Source organism: Saccopteryx bilineata, chromosome 8 (assembly GCF_036850765.1).
Source record: "Saccopteryx bilineata isolate mSacBil1 chromosome 8, mSacBil1_pri_phased_curated, whole genome shotgun sequence".
NCBI classification, from domain to species: domain Eukaryota; kingdom Metazoa; phylum Chordata; class Mammalia; order Chiroptera; family Emballonuridae; genus Saccopteryx; species Saccopteryx bilineata.
The window spans coordinates 38,311,907-38,339,457 of NC_089497.1; the positions used below are offsets into that span (position 1 = coordinate 38,311,907).

At 41.9% G+C, this 27,551-nt stretch overlaps 1 protein-coding gene across 1 annotated transcript; it reads right to left on the reverse strand.

The window, feature by feature from the left end:
• Positions 1-495: 495 nt before the first annotated feature.
• On the reverse strand, positions 496-20,097 carry DPPA2 (developmental pluripotency associated 2). The gene is made up of 8 exons (XM_066241517.1): positions 20,065-20,097; positions 17,545-17,692; positions 15,169-15,314; positions 15,023-15,080; positions 14,360-14,623; positions 11,266-11,461; positions 7,742-7,859; positions 496-571 (listed from the first exon to the last, which is right to left on the reverse strand). The coding sequence occupies exons 1-7, from the start codon at positions 20,095-20,097 to the stop codon at positions 7,748-7,750; spliced, it is 957 nt and encodes a 318-aa protein (XP_066097614.1). The 3' UTR covers positions 496-571; positions 7,742-7,747.
• Between the last annotated feature and the right edge of the window lie 7,454 nt (positions 20,098-27,551).

Consider the following 27,551-nt stretch of genomic DNA (forward strand, 5'->3'; position numbering starts at 1 on the left):
TTGAAATTTCAGATAACACATCTAATTTATCAGCTGCCTGTCCAGTAGGGGGCACTCCTGATATAGAATGATTTAACAGTAGAATAATCAGTTTGAGAAAATAATATTTGAGGCAGAAATAGCTGAGGGAACTGCAGACCTGTGTGGTTTGGGGATAATAAAGTCCTAATTCTTCAGATGCATTATCAAAATTATCGGTGAAGAGGTAATTGAACCCACAAACTGCTTTTATAGAATTCTGTAAGGAACATAAATTACAGATATTAGAATCTTGGTTGGACACCAAGAAATATAACAGTACAATCACTGCCTTGAGAAAACATTCTTTTGGAAAAGACAAGTGATACCCATAATGCAAAGTTAAATTGCAATAAAAGGCAGTATAGACAGTAAGAATTCAAAAAACAAGAGGCAACTTCTCAACTTTTATGTGGGGAGGGCTTTGTAGGAAGTCGGGTGGGCGGAGAAGTGAGTGGCGATCACAGGGCAAGGTGGGAGGGATGTAAGTTCGGAGTAGCCAAGAAAAAGGCCTTCTCTGCTTCCAGCCGGTAGATGTTTTCCACGGGGGAATCTGAAAAATAAATTTGAAAATAAAATAACAGATTATGAACAGACATGAGCTTCCTATTAAGACAGTGGCAGAGGCAGATAAAGAGATTTCAAGCTGGCAACTTAAATGCGGAAGAAAGCTCAAGATTATTTCTTTGACAATCAGGACTCTTTGGAGGAAATTGCTACAGAAGGTACTAGGAAAAAGTGTTAGCTCAGTTCCTGCTGTAAACCCTTCAGAATTTCCCGGCGTTTCTGGATAATGGCATAGATTCTCCTTTCTTTTCCACATTTTCTCTTGTCTACTTACAGTAATAGCTACCTTTTATTAAAGATCTGTTTTCTGGAAGGGGTTTCAGACATTCTCTCACAAAACAATCAGCCTTTTACTGATGAGAAAGAACTCATAGCAATGTTTGTTAAGTGGTGAAACCAGAATTTGATCACTGTTCCATTTACGGTAATTCCAACATTAATATTCTTTTCACTATGCCTTTAAGGTTCAGGGAGGCTGAAGAAGACAGGTATTGGAGATCTCAATCTTCAATCATGAAGATGGGAAAGGTTCTTGAGATGCCACAATGACATATTTATACGTAGAATAGACAACTGTACATTTCATTACCTCATATACTATTGTTTAACTTGAAGGGCTAATTCAACTAAGGGCTAGTTCAACTTTTAAAAGTAGATATAAACCTTAACTCTGGAGCATATAGTTTCAAAAATTACATTTTGCTGCCCTGGCCGGTTAGCTCAGTGGTAGAGCGTCGGCCTGGCGTGCAGAAGTCCCGGGTTCAATTCCCGGCCAGTGTACACAGGAGAGGCACCATCTGCTTCTCCACCCCTCCCCCTCTCCTTCCTCTCTGTCTCTCTCTTCCTCTCCCGCAGCCAAGGCTCCATTGAAGCAAAAGATGGCCCGGGCGCTGGGGATGGCTCCTTGGCCTCTGCCCCAGGCGCTAGAGTGGCTCTGGTTGCGACAGAGCGACGTCCCGGATAGGCAGAGCATCGCCCTCTGGTGGGCATGCCGGGTGGATCCCTGTCAGGCGCATGCGGGAGTCTGTTTGACTGCCTCCCGGTTTCCAGCTTCAGAAAAATACAAAAAATAATAATAATAAAAAAAATTACATTTTGCTAACAAGAAAGTGTTTGTGGGCTTTTAGAAAAGACTTTTTACTTCTGAGAGAGAGAGAGAGAGAGAGAGAGAGAGAGACAGACAAGGACATCAAACTGCTCCTGTATGTGCCCTGACTGGGGAACTGAACTAACAACTTCTGAGTTCTAGAACAACACTCCAATGTATTATTTTTAGAGACAGAAAGAGGAAGAGAGCGAGAGGGGAGAGGGAAAGGAAACATCCATTTCTTGTTCCACTAAGTCGTGCATTCTTTGGTTGTTTCCTGTGTGTGACCTGACAGGGGAATTGAACTAGCAACCTTATAGTTTCAAGACAATGCTGTTAAGTGACTCAGCTAATGAACCAAGGAAGAGGAGCCTGTTTTTAAAAATCTAAAACTACTTTCAAGTAAAAAAAAGAAGTAAAATCACTTTAAAGTAATATTAGACAGTTTATAATTTTGCCATTTACCCAGTAATTTGCCTCTGTACAATAAATGAGAAATAGAAGGTAAGGTGTTTTCATTGTTATCTCTTCCCCGACCACTGCATGATTAGTATTATAGATTAATAATGTCGCATTTCTGAAACCATACTCATTTTCAATTTGAGACTTTTTTTTTAATTTTTTTAAGACTTTATTCATTTTTTTAGACAGAGGAGAGAGAGAGAATGGGGGAGAGAGAGAGAGAGACAGAGAGAGAGAGAGAGAGAAGGGAGGAGCAGGAAGCATCAACTCCCAAATGTGCCTTGACCAGGTAAGCCCAGGGTTTTGAACCGGCGACCTCAGCATTCCAGGTCGACGCTTTATCCACTGCGCCACCACAGGTCAGGCTCAATTTGAGACACTTTTAAAAGACAAACATAGCACTTTGCCTGAAGTCTCTTTTACCTTGAGACCACAGCTAAGCACTCTACTGGGAAGGCTTTCAAGTGACATTTGATCTTCTTGTTCTAGTCTCCCTGCCAGTTTGTGCTCCCTATAAAACACTGATGATCCATCAACAGCCCGAGTTCAGGGTGGCCTCACTTTAATTCTACAAAATTCACTGCAGGTCACAAACACTCATATTCTCAAGCAGATAGAGTTCAAAATGATAAGTAATAAAAGTGGAAAGGGTGAAATTAAGTGCTTACTTGGGACCATAAAAATCTCTCTTCCCTGCCCTTTACAATGAGGACAAATATGAGAAATTACAGGCAGCTAGGTTTAAAAACACAGGTAGAGTCTGACCAGGTGGTGGAGCAGTAGATAGTGTTGACCAGGGACACTGAGGACCCAGGTTCAAAACCCCAAGGTCACCGGCTTGAGCACAGGATCACCAACTTGAGCATGGGATCATTGACATGATCCCATAGCTGCTGGCTTGAAGTCCAAAGATTGCTGGTTTGAAGCCCAAGGTCTCTGGATTGAGCAAGGGGTCCCTGGCTCGACTTGGAACCTCCTGGTCAAGGTACATATGAGAAATAATTCAATGAACTAAAATGCCGCGATTACAAGTTGATTCTTCTCATCTCTCTCCCTTCCCGTCTGTCTGTCTGTTTCTCCTCTACTCTCTCTCGCTAAAAAAGAAAATCAACTGAGCTATCCTCAGTGCCCAAGCCAATGCTCAAACTAATGGAGTCACTGGCTGAGAGAGGGTAAAAGGAGAGAAGGGGGAGACAGAGGGGGAGAGAACCAGATGGTTGCTTCTCTTCTGTGTCTTGACTGGGAATCAAACCCGAGACATTTATATGCCAGGCTGATTCTTTAACCACTAAGCAACCAGCCAGGGCCAAAATTAATTTTTAAATTAAAAAATAAATTTAAAAAATATTTTAAATTCGCCTGACCAGGCGGTGGCGTAGTGGATAGAGCGTTGGACTGGGATGCCAAGTTTGAGACCCTGAGGTCACCAGCTTGAGCATGAGCTCATCTGGTTTGAGCAAAGCTCACCAGCTTGGACCCAAGGTCGCAGGCTTGAGCAAGGGGTTCCTCAGTCTGCTGTAGCCCCACGGTAAAGGCACATATGAGAAAGCAATCAATGAACAACTAAAGTGCCACAACGAAAAACTGATAATTGATGCTTCTCATCTCTCTCTGTTCCTGTCTGTCTGTCCCTATCTATCCCTCTCTGACTGTCTGTTTCTGAAAAAAAAAATTATTTAAAAAATATATATATATTTTAAATTCATGAGGCCATTATGGTATTTTAAAATGTTTCCCTTCTTTATAGATATCCAGCTAAAAAATGAATACTGATAGGAGTTTACAACCTTAAACGTAATAATTAATTTAGACATTAACAAACATAGGATACTAAAATTCATTGGGTGAAGATCTGTTAGGGCCTGACCAGGCAGTAGCGCAGTGGATAGAGCATCAGACTGGGACTCAGAGGACACAGGTTGAAACCCTGAGGTTGCTGGCTTGAGCCCAAAGGTCGCTGGTTTGAAGCCCAAGGTTGCTGGCTTGAGCAAGGGGTCACTTGCTCTGCTGTAGCCCCCCCCCCCAGTCAAGGCACATATGAGGAAGCAATCACTGAACAACTAAGGAGCTACAACAAAGAATTGATGCTGCCTGACCTGTGGTGGCGCAGTGAATAAAGTGAAGACCTGGAAATGCTGAGGTCGCAGGTTCAAAACCTTGGGCTTGCCTGATCAAGGCACATATGGGAGTTGATGCTTCCAGCTCCTCCCCCCCTTCTCTCTCTGTCTCTCCCTCTCCCCTCTAAAATGAATAAATAAATAAAAATAAATAAATAAATAAATAAAAAAAAAGAATTGATGCTTCTCATTTCTCTCCCTCCCTGTCTGTCCCTATCTGTCCCTCTCTCTGTCTCTGTAAACCCCCCCCAAAAAAAAACTTGTTAAGAAGGGGTAAGTAAGACAGTCACATGGTATTAAAGTATCATCCTATGAAGAATGTGTAAACCGCACTTAGACCTTGAAGAAATAGTGGTCATGCCTGACCAGGTGGTGGCGCAGTGGATAGAGCATCGGACTGGGATGCAGAGGACCCAGGTTTGAGACACCAAGGTCACCGGCTTGAGCGTGGGCTATCTGGTTTGAGCAAAAAGCCCACCAGCTTGAACCAAGATCGCTGGCTCCAGCAAGGGGTTACTCGGTCTGCTGGTTACTCGGTCTGCTGAAGGCCCACGGTCAAGGCACATATGAGAAAGCAATCAATGAACAGCTAAGGTGTTGCAATGCGCAATGAAAAGCTGATAATTGATGCTTCTCATCTCTCTCCATTCTTGTCTGTCTATCCCTCTCTCTGACTCACTCTCTGTCTCTGTAAAAAATAAATAAATAAAACAAAAACAAAAATCTTCCCATGTTTTAAAAAAAAAAAGAAAAAAAAAAGAAATAGTGGTCATGACTATAATAAAGTCATACATTTTTAATATAATGATAAAGCAATCTGAATTATGTACCTTCTCATCCAATGAAATATGAAGCTCTTTGTCTCATGTTATAAAGTATTCTAAAAATGTTTTATCTGAATCTAATTAAGTCTCTAGGCTTAATTTTGAGTATACAAAAAATTAGAGTCAAAGAACACCATAAGAAAACAATCCAGAATATGGTATATTATATAAGAAAACAGACATTTTTCTTCAAAGACAATATCATAAAAAAGATCTTTGATTAAAAGAAATTAAAAAGATATTACAATTTTTTTTTAAATGAGACAGAAACAGAAACAAAGACAGGCAGAGAAAGAGATGAGAAGCATCAACTCATAGTTGCAACACTTTAGTTGTTCATTGATTGCTTCTCATATGTGCCTTGACCGGGGTACTCCAGCTGAGCCAGTGACCCGTTTCTCAAGCCAGGGACCTTCGGTTTCAAACCAGTGACCATGGGTTCATGTCTATGATCCCACGCTCAAGCCGGTGATCCCATACTCATGCTGGTGAGCCTGCACTCAACCCAGATGAGCCAGCCTGTGCTCAAGCTGTTGACCTTGGGGTTTTGAACCTGATTACTCAGTATCCCAGGGTCAACTCTCTATCCACTGTGTCACCACCTGGTCAGGTTTTTGTGCAAAACTTTTTAAATATAATATATAAAATTCAATAAAATGCATAAGCTAATAGTAAAACAACAACAACGTACAAGTGTGTTTCTACATTGAAATTATCTGTATAAATTATTTGATGGCTGCATCTGGTTTACAGACAAATCTTTAATAAAAAAATATTAAAAATATAAAACATTCTCATGTATTACAATCCATTCATTTCCTACCTACCACTCATGTTCATGGTTGCTGGTGGCTGGAGCCAATCACAGCTGTTCTCCGGGACAATACCAAACTTTTATTGGATAATGTGTAATGTACACTGGTTGTTGTATGGCTCTCACGGAATTACATTTTAAAATATGTGGCATTCATGGCTCTCTCAGCCAAAAGGTTTCCCAACCCGTCTTAGATGCTATTAGAAATGAAATTATTGTCAGATCATTGATAGCATATAAAAATAGTTGGTTTTGTGATTTATATATTCTGCAAATTAGCTGGTTTTGTTCATTAGCTCTAAGTTTTTTGAATGATAACTAAGTTTTCTAGATGTAATGTCGTCTGTATATAGACTCCTGCCTTTCCAATTTAGGTGACCTTTATTTCTCTTTTTTGCTTAATTTCTCTGACTAGAAGTTCCAGTACCATCTTGAATAGAAGTGGTAAAACTAGTCATCGTTATCTTATTCCTAACTTCAGGGAAAACACTTTCAGCCTTTCACCACTTAATATATTAGCTGTGGGTTTTTCTTTTCTTTTCTTTTTTTTTTTTTTGTGACAGAGACAGAGAGTGACAGAGAGGAACAGACAGACTGGAAGGAAGAGAGACAAGAAGCATCAATTCTTTGTTGCGGCACCTTAGCAATCACCTCGGTGATTGCTTTCTCATGAGCCTTGACGGGGTGGGGGGTGGGTACAGCTGACAACCTCAGGGTTTCGAACCTGGATCCTCCGCTTTCCAGTCCAATGCTCTATCCACTGAGCCACCGCCTGGTCAGGCATTAGCTGTGGGTTTCTCAAGTGACTTTTATCATATTAATGTTGCTCCATTCTGTTCTTTATGTATTGAATATTTTCACCATGAAAAAGTGGTTGGATTTTGTTAAATGCTTTTTCTGCATTCAGATGGGTTTTTAAATTCTATTAATGGCTATCCATTCTATTAATAGGTTAAAAAAAGATTACATTAAAACTACAGAGGCCCTAAATGTGTTGCTCAGTGGATAAAGTGTTGACCTGGTGTGACAGAGATTGCGGTGTTAGACCCCTGGTCAGGTTACCTACAAAAAACAATCAGTGAGTACACAACTAATTTGAACAACTAAGTGGAACAATGAGTTGATGCTTTTCTCTCTCTCTCTCTCCCTTGCATTTACCTCTCTCTATCTTCCTCTTTCTCAAATCAATGGAAAATTTAAAAACTAAAGAAGAGAAGGCCTGGCAAGATAGCCCAGTTATTAAAGCATTGTCACCACTCCAAAGGTTGCAGGTTTGATCCCTGGTCAGGGCACATACAGGAACAGATCAATGTTTCTGTCCATCTCTAACTCTCCCCACCTCTCTCTCTTAAAAAATAAATTAATAAATTAAAAAAACAGAAGGAAAATAAGAAAGGAAGACAAAAAAAGGTAAAATATGAGGGCAATGAAAAGTATCTCAATGCATTTTTACTGATCACTTTAAATATCAGGGGGCTCAGTAAATAAAGTGCACCAAGGTCACTGGTTTGATCCCTGGTTAGGGCCCGCACAAGAAGCAATCAATGAGCACACAACTAGACAGAACAACCAAGTGGGACGAGTTGATGTTTCTCTCTCCCCTCGCCGTATATATCGTATTAATGGGGAAAAAATTCCTAAATAGTAATTTTTAATTACATAGTAATTAAAATAAAACAAAATTATATTCTATACAGCTAAATATCTGAAGCAGCAGTGACAGTCACTTTTTGGCAAACCTCAGGTACAGACAGTGACATCTGTGTTTGAGGCATAAGGTAACAACACTGAGGATGCCCAGGACACAGAATAGCAATCAAGGGGATACAAGTCAATTTTGCTGTGAGCTCACCACTATTTATTCTTTATTGAGACATGATCCATCCAGAAGAAATGTTGTGGACATGTTCAAACCAGGTTGCTTCTTCTTCTTCTTCATTGTAATTAATCTTTTCATCATCCTCTTATTCCTATAAAACAAATTAGAAGAGTTTTTAAAAACTCTTAAAATGCCTGACCTGTGGTGTCGCAGTGGATAAAGCATCGATCTGGAAATGCTGAGGTCGCCGGTTCAAAACCCTGGGCTTGCCTGGTCAAGGCACATATGGGAGTTGATGCTTCCAGCTCCTTCCCCCTTCTCTCTCTCTCCCCCCCTCTGTCTCTCTTTTCTCTCTCTCTCTCTCCCTCTCCTCTCTAAAATGAATAATAATTTAAAAAAAAACTCTTAGAATAAGATAACTATTCCACACCAACCTTTTGGAAATGACCAATATAAGGAATCTACTTCTAGAGTTCCTGAGGAGTGAGCACCCCCATCCTCACCTAAGAATGATGGATGAAAGAATGTTATGTAGTAAACAAAGGAACAAGATTGTCCACTGAGTATCAGGCCTCACATTCTGTATGCTACAATTGGTTCCACTTTCTTTACCTTTACACTCTTTCCTTCCCACAGCTTCTCCCCAAATCCCTTGGCTTGCACATGCTTATGATTTTCCCATTAAAAAACAAAAAGAAAGAAGATTGAAGAAAGGAAGAAAAGAAGTTCCCTTGATATTACTGCCTCATATTATCTCCTCCTTCACACGTAGGTTTATAGAAATTATCAATGTCCTGTCGAAGCCTTTCACATTCTCTACTTTAACTTGTCACAATCATATTTCTGCTTCTTCTGACCCTCTCAATATATATTCAGAAAAGCCACCAATTATGTCCTAAATTGACATTCTCAACTGCATTGTTCATAATCATACATGACCATCTCACTGCCAACCATTTTCTTCAGACACTGCCCACTGCTTCCTTTTCTCACTTATTTCCCAACTTCTACTTTTAGTCTCCATTATTCACCTACCATCGATATACTGACTCTTTAGGGCTCTTTGCTAAGTCCCTTTTTATTCCTACATACTCTGATGCACAATTTAAGTGCTAATGAATCCCAAAAATGTTCCTCTCTAACTCATATTTATCTCAGGTTTTTAGATCCATATCAAGAATGTCCTGCCTGACCTGTGGTGGCGCAGTGGATAAAGCGTCAACCTGGAAATGCTGAGGTCGCCAGTTCGAAACCCTGGGCTTGCCTGGTCAAGGCACATATGGGAGTTGATGCTTCAAGCTCCTCCCCCTTCTCTCTCTCTCTCTCTGTCTCTCTCCTCTCTCGCCTTCTCTCTGTACTCTCTAAAAATGAATAAATAAAAAATTAAAAAAAAAAAAAAAAAAAAAAAAAAAAAAAAAAAAGAATGTCCCACGTATCATATTCTTTATTATTGAACTGGACAGACTTCCACCTTTCCTCCATCTATTAAGATAGTACCTGGTTCATTTTACTCCTACAGCTCTTAAATTTGTCCCATTCCTCTTTCAATTCTTGGCCATGGTCAAAAATTCTCTTTTCAGAATTATAGTACTCTTACTTACCCTCTAACTTAGTTTGTTACAAGACTTCAATGCACTTTCTAAAAAAACCCCAAAAACTTTTGCTTCCCTACTCAGTCACCTCATATCACCTCCACCCAAATCCATCACCAAAGGCTAAATTTTGTACTAGTAGGTGAACATTAGAAGTTCTAGTCTATAAAATCTAAAGCAGTGCTTAATGTGTATGCTTAATATATATTTTTCTTTTTTTTTAATTTTTATTTATTTTTTATCTTCTACAGAGACAGAGAGTGAGTCAGAGAGAGGGATAGACAGGGGCAGATAGACAGAAATGGAGAGAGATGAGAAGCATCAATCATTAGTTTTTCATTGCGCGTTGCAACACTTTAGTTGTTCACCGATTGCCCTCTCATATGTGCCTTGACCGTGGGCCTTCAGCAGACCAAGCAACCCTCCGCTGGAGCCAGTGACCTTGGGTTCAAGCTGGTGGGATTTTGCTCAAACCAGATGAGCCCGCGCTCAAGCTGGCGACCTCGGGGTCTCAAACCTGGGTCCTCCTCATCCCAGTCTGATGCTCTATCCACTGCGCCACCGCCTGGTCAGGCTAATATATATTTTTCTGAATAGTGGATGTTTAACTATCATTATATTCTCAAGGGAGTCTATGTCCCAAAAGTGACTGAAAATTTATTACCCATAAGAAAATATGAGACCTTAATTATATATAAACCTATCACTGATCTGCTCCTCCCTTTCCCAGTTGTTAATACAAACTTCAGTTACATTGGCCTATTTGTCATTTCTAAGTATGTCATGTTCTTTTATATTTATGTATTTGTATGGGCCGTTCTCACTACCAAAAGGCTCAAATTACTACTTTCCAACTGATAAAGCTCTTCCTCAGTATGTACAATCCTTTCTGAAGTTCCCCTAAGCCACTTCATTATATTAGCCATACATTTTCACAGCGTCTCTTTTCATTTCAGCATGCTACATGCATTTTGCCTAAGTAATCTTTTATCCCCAACTAAGTATCTGACATGTCAAGAACTATGTTTTTGGCCTGACCTGTGGTGGCGCAGTGGATAAAGCATCAAGCTGGAATGCTGAGGTCGCTGGTTCGAAACCCTGGGCTTGCCTGGTCAAGGCACATATGGGAGTTGATGCTTCTAGCTCCTCCCCCCTTCTCTCTCTCTGTCTCTCCCTCTCTCTGTCCCTGTCTCTCCTTCTCCTCTCTAAAATGAATAAAATAAAAAAAGTAAGAACTATGTTTTTTCTTAAAACTAATCTTTAAAACTGAGACAATTAATAATCTACTTGTCAGATATTCGTTAAGATTGCTAGGAAGCCTGGGTCAATTGTGTCAGTAGATAGCGTCAGCCCAGCGTATGGACATCCCAGGTTCGATTCCTGGTCAGGGCACACAAGAAAAACAACCATCTACTTCTCTCCTCCTTCCTCTTTCATAGCCAGTGGCTCAGTCGGTTTGAATGTTGACCCCAGACAGGAGTTGCCGGATAGATCCTGACTGGGGCGCATGTGGGAGTCTGTCTACCTTCCCTCTTCACATTTAAAAAGAAAAATAAGATTGCTATGAATCCACGTTTATCTGAGTTGTAACCCACTACCAAGTTCTTTTTCCTTCCTCTTTTTGCTGATCTATATGCCAAATTAAGAAAAGTTTGTTTTCCCTTTGTTTTCTTCCACTAAATTATTCAGAACCTCATCTCCTTTTCAGTGTGCCATACAGAAAGATACTTAAGGGTTACCTCTTTATTTTTAAGTTTCCCATTGATTGAGAGAAAAAGCAGATGAGATAGAGAGGAAGGGAGAGAGAGAAAGCATCAGCTCATCGTTCCACTTAGTTGTTCCATCTAGTTGTATACTCATTGATTGCTTTTCCTACATGCCCCGACTGGGGATCCAACCCATGATGTCAGTGTGCCAAGATGACGCTTTATCCACTGAGCCACCTGGCCAGGCCCTAACGGTTACCTCTTAACACATTCAGGGCATAACATATTATCCTCTAGGTTTGAGTGTGGGAAAGTGCAGGCTGGTAACAGGAAGAGAGAGATCATCTTCTTGGGAGTGTCAGGCACCCAGGCCTGCCCTGCATGGAACTGCAGGCGAACCCAGCCTTGTTTGTCTGCCAGGAGAGGTCTGCCATGGACCACACACCACCTGACACCTGGGGGAGAGAGAGAGGCAAATATAAGCAGCCAAGACCACGTGACCATGCCCCAATACAACTTCTTAGCTCTATACAGTCTTGTATACGATCAACTTTGATGGATTGATGGGTCAACTAAATGAGAAGCATGAAAAATATTGAGTTAAAGACACTATACTCTAACTTCACAAATTATATAGCAAGAAGAATAACAATTAAATTTTGAAATGTTTGCTTTGTGTCCAGAATATTGCTAAGTGGCTTACCTGTATTCATACATTTATTGGGAACACTATTTAATATTTACTTTCTACTATTTACTTTTCTTATGTACAGGTAAGGTAAATGAGGCTTGTGGTGTTAAATATTATAATTTTTTAAATAGCATTTTTGATCTTGCTGTCTGGCAGATGTGGTCAATTTGGCTCAAATAAACTCATTAAAAATATATTGTGCCTGACCTGTGGTGGCGCAGTGGATAAAGCGTCGACCTGGAAATGCTGAGGTCGCCGGTTCAAAACCCCGGGCTTGCCTGGTCAAGGCACATATGGGAGTTGATGCTTCCAGCTCCTCCCCCCTGTCTCTCTCTCTCCCTCTCTCCTCTCTAAAATGAATAAATAAATAAATAAAAATTAAAAAAAAAATATATTGTAATTTTTCCGGAACCAAGCCATGGATCCAGGTAGTCTGATTCACAGCCCATCTGCCTAGGCACAACACTATAGTGCTTTAGAAAGCAAACAAACAAAAACAAAGAACAAAGCCGACAAAATATTCTTTGTTTAAAGCCCTAAGGACCAGCTCTGGACAGGTAGTTCAGGTGGTTAGAGCATCGTCCCTATACTCCAACTTTGCAGGTTTGATCCTCAATCAGGGCACATACAAGAATCAACCAATAAATACATAAATAAGTGAAACAACAAATCGATGTCTCCGTCTTTCTTTCTCATCTAATTGGGGAGAATAAAAACCAAGAGATCAGTGTTTGAAAGGAACAGTCACTATGAGCTTAAACATCCATAAAATCTCCCCAGCCAGACTGTAAAACAATAGTAGAGGATTATGTTTAGCACTATGTACCCAGTGTCCTGGAGGTGTTTAATAACTGCTAAATGGTGAGCAACTAAATGGATGAATAAGTGTGGATGTTACTGGCTCAGATGGCACATTAATTAAAATTAGAAAGAGGTGTGATCTTTGGGGAAGCAGTCATCCAGGGAGAGCTTTGTGCCTGGGCAATGCTTTTGGTAATTAGCTAAAAGCCCTCATTCCTTTTCATAAGAGGCAGTGCAGCTTGGAGGGCAGACAGTAAACCAGTTTCAGCTTCCATCTTCCGTTCGGCTGGGTTCCGTCCGTAGTGAACATTGTGCCTTACTGTACATACAAGTAAGGCCTGGGTAAAAGAGGATCCAGAACACTTAGAAATGAGGTGGAGAGAAAAAGAACTCTAGCAAAAAAAAAAAAAAAAAAAGAATGAGGGTTACTTTGTACTGACCCGAGATAGGGTCTGCTGGAGATGAAATTACAATATAAAGGAGAGGAGGAGAAAGGAGAAGATGTGAGGTTAAGTCATTCTCAAGATTTCTTAAGAGGACAGGGGCCCCAAACATTTTAATCATTATTGCCCCTCCCTTTTTAAAGATTTTGCTGATTTTACAGAGAAAAGAGAGAAGGGTGGAGGAATGCAAAGTGTCACCTCATACCTGCTTCACTTTGGTTGTTCATTGGTTGCTTGTCGTATGTGCCTTAACCAGCCAAACCTAGGGTTTCAAACCAGCAACCTCACAATTCCAGGTTTACGCTTTAACCACTGTGCCACCGCAGGTCAGGCCATTACTGCCTACTTTCAATGTGCCAACTGATATCTCCTAAGCCTCACCATCATTCCATGAAGCAGAATAGTTGTAATCTTCAATTTATAAATCAGGACACCAGGGCTTATGTTAAGTAACTTGCCAATGCCACATAGCAAGGAAGTTGTAAGACAAGGATCTGAACCAAGGCTGTTCAAATTCCATACCCCCCCTTTTTTTTTCAGTAAGAAAAAGAGAAAGAGAGATAGACAGACAGACAGGAAGGGAGAGAGATAAGAAGCATCAATTTGTTGTGGCACTTTAGTTGTTAATTAATTGCTTTCGCTTATGTGCCTTGACCATGGGGGCTCCAGCTGGGCCAGTGACCCCTTGCTCTGGGCAACTGACCTTTGGGCTTAAGCCAGTGACCATGGGGTCATGTCTATGATCCCACACTCAAGCCAGCGACCCGGCGCTCAAGCTGGTGAGCCTGTGCTCAGGCTGGTGACCTCAGGGTTTGTAACCTAGGTCCTCAAGAGTCCCTGGTCAATGCTCTATCCACTGAGCTACTGCCTTGTCAGGCCAAATCCCCACATTCTTATTCACTGTGCTATGAAAGCCTTGAGGCAAAGGACAGAAAAATCTGAAAGACCTCACTCAGGCTATAGGTGACCACATCATCAGATTATGTTTCTTGGACTTCTGCTTTGTGATAAGTGTCACCATTCAATCATCTGGCTTAGAAATCCATTCAGGTAAAACTCAAAAATCAAAAGTCAAACCTTCTGTGAACCTACAAATATATATATATATTTTTTTATTGATTGATTTAGAGACAGAAAAAGGGAGACAGGGAGGATGGAAAGGGAAAGAGAGAGAAAGCATTGATTTGTTGTTCTACTTTTAGTTGTGTGTTCATTGGTCACTTCCCATAAGTAACCTGACTAGGGCTGGAACCCGCGACTTTGGTGTTTCCGGATGAAGCGCTAACCAACTAAGATAAACTGGCCAGAGCCTACAGATATTTTAACTATTTTCTTTGTACTGTATTACCCTTCAGCATTGGACTAATAAAAGTTAATCATTCTCTGGAATGGTATTCACAATTTAAAGTCGATCTTACCAGATGTTTGCAGCAGAAAGTTCTCAGCGGAAACGGGAACGGAGTATGAATTCGCAGCCTTAGGCTGCACAGCTCTTGCAGCAATTTTTGACCACGCTGCCAACATGGCCTCCTGAGCTGAAGTTACCACTTCGACTATATTGGTCCCTTCTTCTCCTCTCTTACTCGTCTTACAGCTTTTCTCATTCCTTGCTCTCTTGGTGGCCGTCTCGCATTCCCTGGAACATGACTGCAGCGCGGCCTCCTGTGGTGTTTCAAGTGGGACTCACGATGAGTATCCATTCAGGGAAGTGCTGCTGCCATTCTCATTCTTTATACATTGACCCAGGTCGATCAGCATGGGGAGGGTTTATTTATATAGAAATGTTAGTTCCCTTAGAGTAGTGGTTCCCAATGGAGAGAAACTGGATTGCTAACACTGTGTTGGAGTGGAGGAGGGGGGTGGCTACTAATATCTAATGGGTAGAAGCTAGGCATGTTTAGTCTGCTAAACATGCTAAAATACACAGACCAGTCCTCAAAACAACAAAAAACTTACTTGGCCCCAAACGTCAATAGTCTTGGTCGAGAAACCTTGCCTTAGAGTTACATCGTATATAAAGAAGCTGGGCGCGGAAGAACAGTTCAGTCAGAACTCACCATTACATTCTCCATACTTCTTACTTACTTGTTGTTGTTCAGAGTAAGCATGTTCCTTGAGCCTCAGATAAATGTCTGCTTTCTAGGGAAATTAAAAGGGGAGAGAGTAAAGGTTGACAACGTTTTCAATATTTGTTTCGAGCAGCAGATATTCCCACCAATGTACCCACCTTGCCGTCGGTACTCAAATTTAATTGTTGGCACCAGTTCCGCAAAGTGTCCCAACGCACTTTATTAATTGAAGGCAATTTCTTTGGCAAGGGAGGGATTGGTTTAGAGCAAGCTTTGAACTGTTCATTTGTTTGTGGAAGATAAACTGAGGGAAAAAAAATAAAGAAACCATAATAATAAAGTTTGTAAGATTCTTTATAATTTCACAAACTCCTCACTTTATTTCTTATAACTCAATTTGCACATATACATACCTCAAATTACAAGTTAGGTAATAGATTCAAGCATTAAAGTACTTGCCCAAGATCACATCTCCATTGAAATGGCAGGCCTGGGATTCAAACATAGGTTTTGACATTCAAAATTCCATGTTTTTTCCACTACTTAAAGCAACCTGTTTTTGTTTGTTAGTTTGTTTTTTTGTGGCCATCAGCACCACCTAAATAGAATATAATATTGGATTGCTCCTCCAAAGTGTCTAGATTTTGCACCTATAGAAAAAGAAGAAAGTACCCTAGCCAACAAGTCCCCCATTTTGTCAGCCTGCCTTATTTTTCTCTACACCAGTCTCAGCTCACTGTTTCGCTGTAACTTGTCATTGCCTAATTCATCTTCAGGTCCTTATCATTGGCCTTTTAAGTCATTCTGAAAATACTTATTCAATGCCTTTGTAGAAAGTACTGAGAACATAAAGGGTCATGATATTAAGAGTTCCTGGATATTTGATCATCACATTGTATACCTTAAAATTAGTGTTATGTGGCCTGACCAGGTGGTGGCGCAGTGGACAAAGCATCGGACTGGGATGCTGAGGACCCAGGTTTGAGACCTCAAGGTCGCCAGCTTGAGCCCAAGGTCGCTGGCTCGAGCAAGGGGTCACTCGGTCTGCTTAGCCTCTCTGGTCAAGGCACATATATAAGAAATCAATCAATGAACAACTAAGGAACCACAACAAAGAATTGATGTTTCTCATCTCTTTCCTTTTCCTGTCTGTCTGTCCTTATCTATTCCTCGGACTGTCTCTGCCACCAAAAAAAAAAAAAAAAAGTTATGTATCAATAGTTCAATAAAGTTGGAGAAAATTAGTCTTTGTAAGAGGTATGTCAAATATGTATTAACCAAAATGAAGAAAAGATTGAGCTTAATGGGCTAGAAATTTGAACTCATATCTAGCTGTCCCAGAAGACTATGTTCTATTCAAAGCACTTCCACTCTGGCTGAGTAGTTCAGTTGGTTAGTGTCATCCCCATATGGCAAAGTCGTGGGTTTCCCTCATCAGGGCACATACAAGAATCAATCAACCAATGGGCCCTGGCTGGTGGCTCAGTAGATTGAACGTGCAGCCCAGCATTTGGATGTCCTGGGTTTGATTCCCAGTCAGGGCACACAGAAGAAGCGACCACCTGTTCTCCTCTCTCCTTCTCCCCCTTCTTTCTCTCTTCTCCTCCTGCAGCTTGATTAGTTTGAGTATTGGCCCTGGGAGCTGAGAATAGCTCAATTTGTCAGAGCGTGAGCCTCAAGTGCTAAAAGTAGTTCAGGCTTGACCTGTGGTGGCACAGTGGAAAAAACATCGACCTGGAACACTGAGTCTGCCAGTTCAAATCCCTGGACTTACCCACTCAAGACACATACAAGAGCCTGACCTGTGGTGGTGCAGTGGATAAAGTGTCAACCTGGAAACGCTGAGGTTGCCGGTTCAAAACCCTGGGCTTGCCTGGTCAAGGCACATATGGGAGTTGAAGCTTTCTCAGCATTCCAGGTCAATGCTTTATCCACTGTGCCACCACAGGTCAGGCGGGAGTTGAAGCTTTCTGCTCCTCTCTCTCTCTCCCCTCTCTATAATGAATAAATAAAATCTTAAAAAAAAAGGCACACACAAGAAACAACTACTATATGTAGATGCTTTCTGCTTATCCCTCCTCTTTCTCACTCTTTCTCACTCTTCCTCTCTCTCTCTTCCTCACCCCCCTTCAAAAATCAATTTTAAAAAAAGTAGCTCAGTAATCAAAGGTCGGTCCCAGACAAGGGTTCCTGGGTGGATCCTAGTTGGGGTGTGTGGGGGGCGCATGTGGTAGTATGCCTCAATATCTCCCTTCCTTTCTCCTAAAAACACATTTAAAAATAAATTTTAAAAAAAGCATCCAAGCATTTCACATGCCAATATATATATATATTGTTTTTTTGTCTTAGAAGCAAGGTAGTACATGCTGCTTAGCAAATGATAAACATGGGAGTTTGAAATACCTCTTACCATAGGTAATTGAGGTAAGATTTAACCTGGGCCTTGTATAGTCAAAGAATAGAGAAGAAAATATTTTTTCTTGGGCTTCCCAGGGCTGGCAGAGCCATAAACTGAACAATCCCGGTCTTCATACCTTTATCGTTCATCTTAGCTGGCTTCAGGTTCGCTTCGGAGGTTGAAGAAACGCTTGGTTCCATTTGATGTTTTTCATCACGTCCCTCGTTAACTGGAACCAATGTGAGAACCACACTTTCTCCATCTAATTCATCCTCAAAGAAATCCTGGAAAGGGAAGTGTCAATCCCCGATTCTCATCTGATGCACACAGTTACTGCTTACTTTCTCATCACAACTAATGAATAAGAAAGTGAGAGGATGGGTGGAATAAAGACTATGAGATTTACTCAAATTTGATGTGATTAGTAGACCACTTACTAGATGCTTAAAAAAAAAAAGGACATGGGCAAAAACAGATTTACAAGTGGGCGATAAAGAGGAAATGGAGGTTTATGGAATCCATTTCCCTTGTGGCTTTCTGTTTCATTTTATCCCCTAAAGCTGTACGAACTACATTCCTGCCTTCTCATCTTCCATCACATGATTCGCAATTCAAGCTATCATTAACTCTCACTGGCTCATGCAAAAATCTGTTATTCCAAAGTCCATTCTAACTCCATTCTTTCTTTTTTTTTTTACAGGGACAGAGTCAGAGAGAGGGATAGATAGGGACAGACAGACAGGAATGGAGAGATGAGAAGCATCAATCATTAGTTTTTCGTTGTGACATCTTAGTTGTTCATTGATTGCTCCCCTGTGTGCCTTGACTGGGGGCCTTCAGCAGACCGAGTAACTCCTTGCTGGAGCCAGGGACCTTGGGTCCAAGCAAGTGAGCTTTTTGCTCAAGCCAGATGAGCCCGCGCTCAAGCTGGCGACCTCAGGGTCTCGAACCTGGGTCCTTCCGCATCCCAGTCCAACGCTCTATCCACTGCGTCACCGCCTGGTCAGGCTCCATTCTTTCTTGAGATTTGCTCTCCTGTTTGCTTAAAATGCTCCCATGGCCTGACTAGGTGGTGGCACAGTGGATAAAGTGTTGGCCTAGGATGTTGGGGACCCAGATTAGAAACCCCGAGGTCCTTCCTGGTTTGAGCATGGGGTTACCAGCTGGAGCGTGGGGTCGCTGGCTGGAGCAAGGGGTCACTGGCTCGGCTGAAGTACACACATATAAGAAAGAAATCAATGAGCAACTAAGGTGCCACAATGAATAACCGATGCTTCTCATCTCTCTCTCTTCCTGTCTGTCTGTCCCTCTCTATATATGTATTTATATATATTAAAGAAAACACCCCCAAAAACCTTCTATGGCTCCTCATTGCTTTTCAGGTTACTGACAGCTCTCCCCTGCAGCCTACACTTTCCTGGCACAGTCTAGCCCCCGCTGCCACTCACTGCCTGAGAGTTTTCTAAGTTACAGCTATACTGGCCTTATTTCAGTCCCGGAATCTAAGCGGAGATTAATATATGTTTTACTCCCATGCAATCACAGTAACTAACACAGCACCCAGCACAGACTAGGCACTCAGTGTTTTTTTAACGATCTGATGACTGAGAGTTGGAGTGGATAGACAGGAAGTAACATGTATGGGTTTTGTACAGTAAGCATGCACTGTGCCAGGGGCTTTCTGCATTTCACTTAATCCTCATAGCATACTTCAATTTATTAGTTTTCCTATTCCTATTTACAAACGAGGCAACTGAGTCTCAGAAATTAAACAGCCAACGTCACTGAGTAACATGCTTGAGTAAATCTCTGAATTTAGTTTCCCTGTCAACACAAGGGTAAATAAACTTCATCCCAGTGCTATTGTAATACTGTTTTCTGCACAGCAGCCAGGCAGGATTTGCCGCAGCCACTCTCTTTAACTATTTAAATTATCTCAATGGCTTTCTATTGCTCTCACACTCCTAGCTTGCAAGTAGGAATTTTGCATTTGTATACCACTTTTTCAAAGCACTTTCACACACATTCAATGGTTAGCTTCAAAAAAACATTGACATTATTGGAGAACTATTATTTCACTCTAGAGAAAAATGGGGGCTCAAAGCAACTATATGACCTGCCCATAATCATACATTTAATGCTGGTCAATTCAGTCCTCTTAGCCTGGTACAGTAGCGCTGTAACTACTCACAAAATTTATCCTCTCCTCCAAGCCAAAGTGACCCAAGCCTCGTTTGGAAACCCATTTCATAACAAGTCCATTGTGAGTACCTTACTTCTTACTCCTGGAGGAAGAAAACTAACTGGTCACTTCACCTTCTGGCCTCACACACATGATCCTTTCTAACATTCGTTTTACTGTGACTCTCCACCCCTTTACCATGTTTATATCGTCCAGTTATGACATGCTTCTTGTGAAATAAACCTCTTTCTCTGCACTATGATAAGGAATCTTCTCCTTTTCACTCTCACCCAAAAACACAGAACCACAATCCCATAAAGAAAAATAGTAATCTACCGCAAAGAGGAGGAAATTCCAAGATGGAGAATCCTTACATCCAGAAATTAAGATTCGTAGCAAGAGGGAAACGAGAGTTCCAGAAAGGCTCTGAAAAGTAAGTCTGTGTTAAATTAAGTCTATTCAAATTAAACTTACCTTCTCACTGCTGAGAGAACTCGAGCTTGCCATTCTCAGGAGCACTCTGAGGAGAGCACAGCCAGCAGCATGGAGAAGACCCGCAGTTTACTCCTTTTAACCTGAGGGTTCCTAGTCTAATTTCTCCTTTTATAAGCAAATGTCTCCCTCTACTTCCTGCTTCTCCAAAGAGCTCTTTTCTTTCTCCTCTTCCTGCCCCTCCCCATTACCTGACCTTGTGATTATTTCATCAGTTTTATCCCCTGTCTTGTCTATTAGATAAACTCTGAATTTCTGGGTAATTAATATCACTCATACTTTTTTAAAAAGAGAATTTTTTTTTTGCCTGATCTGTGGGGGCGCAGCAGATAAAGCGTCAACCTGGAATGCTGAGGGTGCCCATCCAAAACCCTGGGTTTGCTTCATCAAATCACGTACGAGAAGCAACTACTACATGTTGACATTTTCCGCTCCTTCCCCACCCCACTCCCTCTCTCCAAAAATCAATTACAGAATAAAGTGGAGATTTTAAAAAATAATAAAATAGGCCTGACCTGTGGTGGTGCAGTGGGATAAAGCGTCGACCTGGAACACTGAGGTTGCCGGTTCGAAACCTTGGGCTTGCCTGGTCAAGGCACATATGGAAGTTGATGCTTCCTGCTCCTCCCCCTTCTCTCTAAAAATCAATAAATAAAATATAAAATATATATAATAAAATAGAATAAAAAATAAATTTTTATCCTTAGGAAATAAAGACGGGAGAAAACTGGAAGTGAAAACTCTTGCAAGTTACAACTGAATAAATAGTTTTAAACATTTCTCAGATGATAGCAGTGATGGGTTGAATGATGCTATTATGGCAGAAATAGGAAAAAAAGATTCAAAATTATTTTATAACTGATTTATGTCTATGAGTGTGTTATTCACTGGGAGATTAGATTTAAACTGTAGGGCTTAAAAACAAAACAGCCTGACCAGGCGGCGGCGCAGTGGATAGAGCGTCGGACTGGGATGCGGAGGACCCAGGTTTGAGACCCCGAGGTCGCCAGCTTGAGCGTGGGCTCATCTGGCTTGAGCAAAAAGCTCACCAGCTTGAATCCAAGGTCGCTGGCTTGAGCAAGGGGTTACTCAGTCTGCTGAAGACCCGTGGTCAAGGCACATATGAGAAAGCAATCAATGAACAACTAAGGTGTCACAACAAAAAACTAATGATTGATGCTTCTCATCTCTCTTCGTTCCTGTCTGTCTGTCCCTATCTATCCCTCTCTCTGACTTTCTCTGACCCTGAAAAAAAGAAAAGGAAACAAAACTGTAGGGCTTAACTAACATGTCCTTCTTGGATTTAGTTCTTTTATATATATATTGATGAGAGAGAGAGAGAAGGGGCAGAGAAACACTAATTTGTTGTTCCATTTATTTGTGCACTCATTGACTGATTTTTGTATTTCTTGTACTTAGTTCTAGACTTAAATATTAAGCTTGCAATACTAGTAAGCTGGGTAGAAGAAAAGGGTTTGGCTGTTCAGAATAAGAGCAACAAGAGCCAAAACATGAAGGAAAGTGGACTAATGAATGCAGAAATAACTACAGGCTGCCTGACCCGTGGTGGCGCAGGGGATAAAGTCCTGGAACACTGAGGTTGTCGGTTCAAAGCCCTGGATTTGCCCAGTCAAGGCACAGATGGGAGTGGATGCTTCCTGCTTCTCCCCCCTTCTCTCTCTCTCTCTCTCTCTCTCTCTCTTTTCTCTTTAAAATTGAATAAATAAAATCTGAAATAAAAATTAAAAAGAACTACAGGTACATAGGAATTGCTGGCTCATAATGTTAGAGGCAGGGTGTGACAAGAGATGAGCCTGAAGAAATCACACATATTTTCCTGTCTTTTTACTCCCTCTGTCGCAGACCTTTCTGCGTCACTCTAAGGAGCAGGAGCTACTAAAGAGAACATTAGCATACACTATGGCAGCACTGGCAGTGGAGTCACAGGGCTTTCTCTGCCCTAAGAAAATGGTTTGATTCAGTAGTCTGAGGCCCCAGGGAGCCCAGATTACTGTAATTTAGTGTATGTGTACTATCAATAGATTGGAAATGTGGTCTGCAAGAACTCAGCTTCAGTTTACTGAATAATTGGGAAAATAAATTCTAAGACTCCACCCCAGACCTCCAGGAATCTGTGCTTCCACAAGCCTTCAGGGTAAAGAATTAACTAAAGTAAATGCACTTAAAAGTCTAGAAGCCTAGCCTGACCTGTGGTGGCGCAGTGGATAAAGCGTCGACCTGGAACACTGAGGTCGCCGGTTCGAAACCTTGGGCTTGCCTGGTCAAGGCACTTATGGGAGTTGAGGCTTCCCCGTCTCTCTCTCTCACTCCTCTCTCTAAAAAATCAATAAATAAAATATTAAAAAAAAAAGTGTGCATTTAAAAAAAAAAAAAAAGTCTAGAAGCCTACACCAGATCAAGGTGTGACCAAGTGATTTTGGATTAGGCAGATAAAGGGTGCACTCTCAGCTCCTTTGCTTCAGGTTAGAAAGTGAATCCCTGGATGGAAATTCAGCAGTGAAAGCACTCCAGTTACTACTCACTGGGATGCGGCCCCACCCGGTGGGCTTTCCCCAGTCATTTGGGAAGGAGCTGACCTGGTAGCAGAGCTGATCCCGGTGCCTTAGGCTAGGGCAGAGCCTCAAGTGGGAAAACTATTTCATTGCCCTTGTTTTCCTTCTTAGCATTTATTACAGTATAATGATCTTATTTGCTATCTTGGGGTTTTTTTTTTCTTTTTCTTTTTGAAAATGTTATGCTGTAAAGTTCAAACACGTAAAAAGCAGACAGTAATATCACGAACCGTCATGAACCTATCACCCAACTTCAACAACTATTGCTTCTAGCCCATCTCATTTAATCTAAACCACCATCTATTCCCCTGGGCTATTTTGAAGGAACTGCCAGAACTCTTGTCATTTTATTTATAAATTCAGGGTGGTGGGAGGGGGCAGAAAACTTTTTTCTAATTACAATATCTTTTTCATATCTGAAAATAATTTTAAATAATTATTTAATAGTATCAAACTACTCAGTCTGACAAATATCAGCAGTATTTAAATATCCAATTATTACATATATTTTCTCTCCTTTTCTTGTTTAACAATTGTTTACATTAAGATCCTGATACGGTCTACATATTGTGGGAGGGGAAGAGAGAGACAGAGAGGAAGGAGAGAGGGAGGGGGTGGAGAAGGAGATGGGCGCTTCTCCTGTGTGCCCTGGCCGGGAATCGAACCCAGGACTCTTGCACGCCAGGCCGATGCTCTACCACTGAGCCAACCGGCCAGGGCCCGGTCTACATATTATGATTTGTTGATATGTGCCTTAAATTTTCTTTTCTCACATTGATACGTAAAGACACATGCAGCCTCATGTTTATTGCAGCATTGTTCACAGTAGCCAGGACATGGAAACAACCAAAAAGCCCATCAATAGATGACTGGATAAAGAAGATGTGGCACATATACACTATGGAATACTACTCAGCCATAAGAAATGATGACATCGGAACATTTACAGCAAAATGGTGGGATCTTGATAACATGATGCGAAGCGAAATAAGTAAATCAGAAAAAAACAGGAACTGTATTATTCCATACGTAGGTGGGACATAATAGTGAAACTAAGAGACATTGATAAGAGTGTGGTGGTTACGGGGGGAGGGGGAGGGGGGAATGGGAGAGGGATAGGGGGTGGGGAGGGGCACAAAGAAAACAAGATAGAAGGTGACAGAGGACAATCTGACTTTGGGTGGTGGGTATGCAACATAATTGAACGACAAGATAACCTGGACTTGTTATCTTTGAATATATGTATCCTGATTTATTGATGTCACCCCATTAAAAAAATAAAATTATTATAAAAAAAATTTCTTTTCTCTATAAATTCTTCCTTTATCTTTTATTTTCCCCTATAATTTTTTTGTTGTTCTTGTTATTATTTAAAGGACTGTGTAAATTTCCTGAAGTTTTCTATTTGGAGTTTACTAATTTCATTTGTTCCTCTATCTAGCCTGTTTTTCTATCCTCTGCATTTTTTTTTTGTGTGTGTGTATTTTTCTGAAGTTGGAAACGGGGAGGCAGTCAGACAGACTCCCACATGCGCCCAACTGGGATCCACTCGGCATGCCCACCAGGGGGCGATGCTCTGCCCGTCTGGGGCGTCGCTCTGTTGCAGCCAGAGCCATTCTAAGCCTGAGGCAGAGGCCATAGAGCCGCCCCCAGCGCCCGGGCCACCTTTGCTCCAGTGGAGCTCTGGCTGCTGGAGGGGAAGAGAGAGAGAGAGAGTAAGGAGAGGGGGAGGAGTGGAGAAGTAGATGGGCGCCTCTCCTGTGTGCCCTGCCTGGGAATCGAACCCAGGACTCCTGCACGCCAGGCGGACGCTCTACCACTGAGCCAACCGGCCAGGGCCTATCCTCTGCATTTATTGTTAGTGGGTTCGATCAGATTCAGGGATGGTTTTATTTATTTATTTTTAATTTAGAAATTAAAACTTTTTTTAAAAAACAAGAACATTCTTTCACCCCCTCTTCATTCTTGTGACTCCTCATTCTTTAAATCTATACATATTTTAATTAAAGTATGTTTAACACATAACATTATGCAAATTTAATGTGTACAACATGATAATATGAAACATTTATATATTGTAATACAGTACTGTTGACAGTTTTGTGATAATTAGCCAACTTCCTGGAGTGTCCTTAAAAGAGTTTGCTCCTGTTATTCTCTGTTTTTTCCTTCGTGAAATTCATGGGATTGCATAATTCTGTCTAGGTTTGGGATTCTATTTCTTTATCTTTATTTCCCCAGTTAAAAAGCAGGCTTCAGAGGGCAACAGGCAGACATGTTTGGGCCCCCCTCTGTCTATCCAGAACCTTGCACTGTGTCTAGCTCAGAACAGAGGCTCAGTCAATGCAAGTTATTCAGATTGCTGCAGCTGCTTCCTGCTGTCTTCTTCGTCTGGCCCAACCCCCTTTTGAGTAGACGCCCCTCTGCGCTGCTGCTCAAGGATATGCTGTAAACGCTGATCACAGATTGACGTATCTCTCACAGACTGACATATCTCCCTTACCAGCCTATGACACTCTTAAGTTCTCATCTTATTCTCCTGGCACTCAGCACAGTGCCTGATAAAGAGAAGGCTCTTAATTACATGCAACAAGTTACTCTAAATCATGTTACACCGACTTGCGTTTGGGGTTCAGTTTAATTTAATTAATTAATTTATTTATTACAGAAACAGAGAGAGTCAGAGAGAGGGATAGACAGGGACAGACAGGAAGGGAGAGAGATGAGAAGCATCGATCATTAGTTTTTCATTGTGCGTTGCAACACCTTAGTTGTTCATTGATTGCTTTCTCATATGTGCCTTGACTGCAGGCCTTCAGCAGACCGAGTAACCCCTTGCTGGAGCCAGCGACCTTGGGTTCAAGCTGGTGGGCTTCTGCTCAAACAAGATGAGCCCACGCTCAAACCGGCGACCTCGGGGTCTCCAACCTGGGTCCTCTACATCCCAGTCCAACGCTCTATCCACTGCGCCACCGCCTGGTGAGGCTGGGTTTCAGTTTATACCTCAAAGCTCAAAAGCAGCCACTAAAAGGATGTAAAGCTATAAAAAATAACTTAGGTGTTGGGTAGATAAGATATATTATGCTTACTTTGTTAAAGATGGCGCTACCCATGTGGAAGCCCGTCGCCTAGGTGATTGCTTGGGATGGCCATGATTATGTTAATATGTGTTGGGGAGGGATTTCCCACCAAAAGGTTTTTTTTTTTTTTACAGAGACAGAGTCAGAGAGAGGGATAGACAGGGACAGACAGCCAGGAATGGAGAGATGAGAAGCATCAATCATTAGTTTTGCGTTGCGCATTGCGACACCTTAGTTATTCATTGATTGTTTTCTCATATGTGCCTTGACTGCGGGCCTTCAGCAGACCGAGTAACCCCTTGCTTGAGCCAGCGACCTTGGGTCCAAACTGGTGAGCTTTTGCTCAATCCAGACGAGACCTCGCTCAAGCTGGCACTCTCGGGGTCTTGAACCTGGGTCCTCGGCATCCCAGTTCGATGCTCTATCCACTGCGCCACCTCCTGGTCAGGTGTACCAAAAGGTTTTAAAAGGAAGAGAGATCACGTTGTCCCTAGAGAAGAGTGATTACACGTTCCGGGAGATACCCATGCTGTAGGAGAGCAGAGAAAGGCCACGTGAAGAGGCCAGGAGAAGCAGCCAAGATGGTGGAGTGCTGAGAGAGAAGCCAGTTTGTGCAGAGTTTGTGCAGAGAGAAGGAGATGGGGAACAGAGGTGAATGAGACTGGTGAGGAAAAAACCTTTGATCCTAGGAAAACTCAAATAAGTCAGTGGCTTTGGGAGCCCTGAATGGAAAGGGAAGTGTTTTCCCACTTTGTGTATTTCTTGCCCACTGGGTGCAAGCTAGGATTAAAGCAAATGGCCCACCAGTTCTTGGCTCTGTTGTTTTATTACCATCCATCTGAATCCTATGAGAACCTGCATGGGCCAGGCGGCTGTGATAATGGCCATGGCTACTGGCTTTTCAGTAGGTCTGCGACTTGGGGACATAGGGGTGAATGCCATCATGCTCTCCGGAGCAGAGATGGAAATGCTGACTGCCATTGCCACGTGCTCCTCCTTGGGACAGTGTAAGACCTGCCAGGATGGTAAGGATGAGGGGGGTGGCTAAGGCCCCATGTGCGTGGACTGATTCCTGGACTATGACTGGAGTGAACACTGGCTCCTTTGCTGGATGGACTTATGGATTTTGGACACTGTGAAATACTCTGATGGGGGTGGGGCATGGCTTTGCAGGAAGCACTCCCCTGTCCCAGGAAGCTTTTCCCATGGCTAGAAAAAAGGCGGAGGACATTTTGTGCTTTTGGCTGTCCAAATCCAATGCAAAACCTGCATGGGCCAGGCGGCTGTGATGGTGGCCACGGCTACTGGCTTTACACCCAGGGTTTTGAACCAGTGACTTCAGCATTCCAGGTTGATGCTTTATCCACTGCGCCACTGCAGATCAAGCAAGTGGATAAAGCATCTCTTAATGGGTAAAATAAAAATATACTCCAGACAGCCCGACAAAGAAATCATACAATTGTTCCAGGCAAGGGAAGGAAAAGAAATAAAGCCCACATTTAATATGAGATGTGCCTTTTTATGCTAGTAGCCACTTTGGAGAGATGGCATCAGCCTCCAGGGCAAAAGTAAAAGTCCCTGTTGCTGGAGGATGTTGCTAGGGAACAAAGACTTTAGTGCTGGTAGGCAGGCTGATGTCTTTCAACTGGATGCAGGGGTGGTTTATCACCACCATCTGTGTGGTGATAAGAGAGAAGAGAATGCTCTAATGGTCTTTTGAGGGTTTTTAAATTAAGGAAAGTCCCTTCTCCCAAACTAAACTCTGGAATAGAATAGCTCTCACAAACTCTCAGTATTTAGTTTAAGTGGACCCTTG

What these genes read in the sequence shown, in the direction of transcription:
- DPPA2 (XM_066241517.1), bottom strand. Translation starts at nt 20,097, where the DNA reads ATGGCAAGCTCGAGTTCTCTCAGCAGTGAGAAG. An exon ending in AGCTAAGATGAACGATAAAG is followed by an intron (nt 15,315 to 17,544) that starts GTATGAAGACCG and finishes TTTTTCCCTCAG; the next exon opens with TTTATCTTCCACAAACAAAT. An exon ending in CTCTGAACAACAACAAGTAA is followed by an intron (nt 14,624 to 15,022) that starts GTAAGAAGTATG and finishes ACTCATCGTGAG; the next exon opens with TCCCACTTGAAACACCACAG.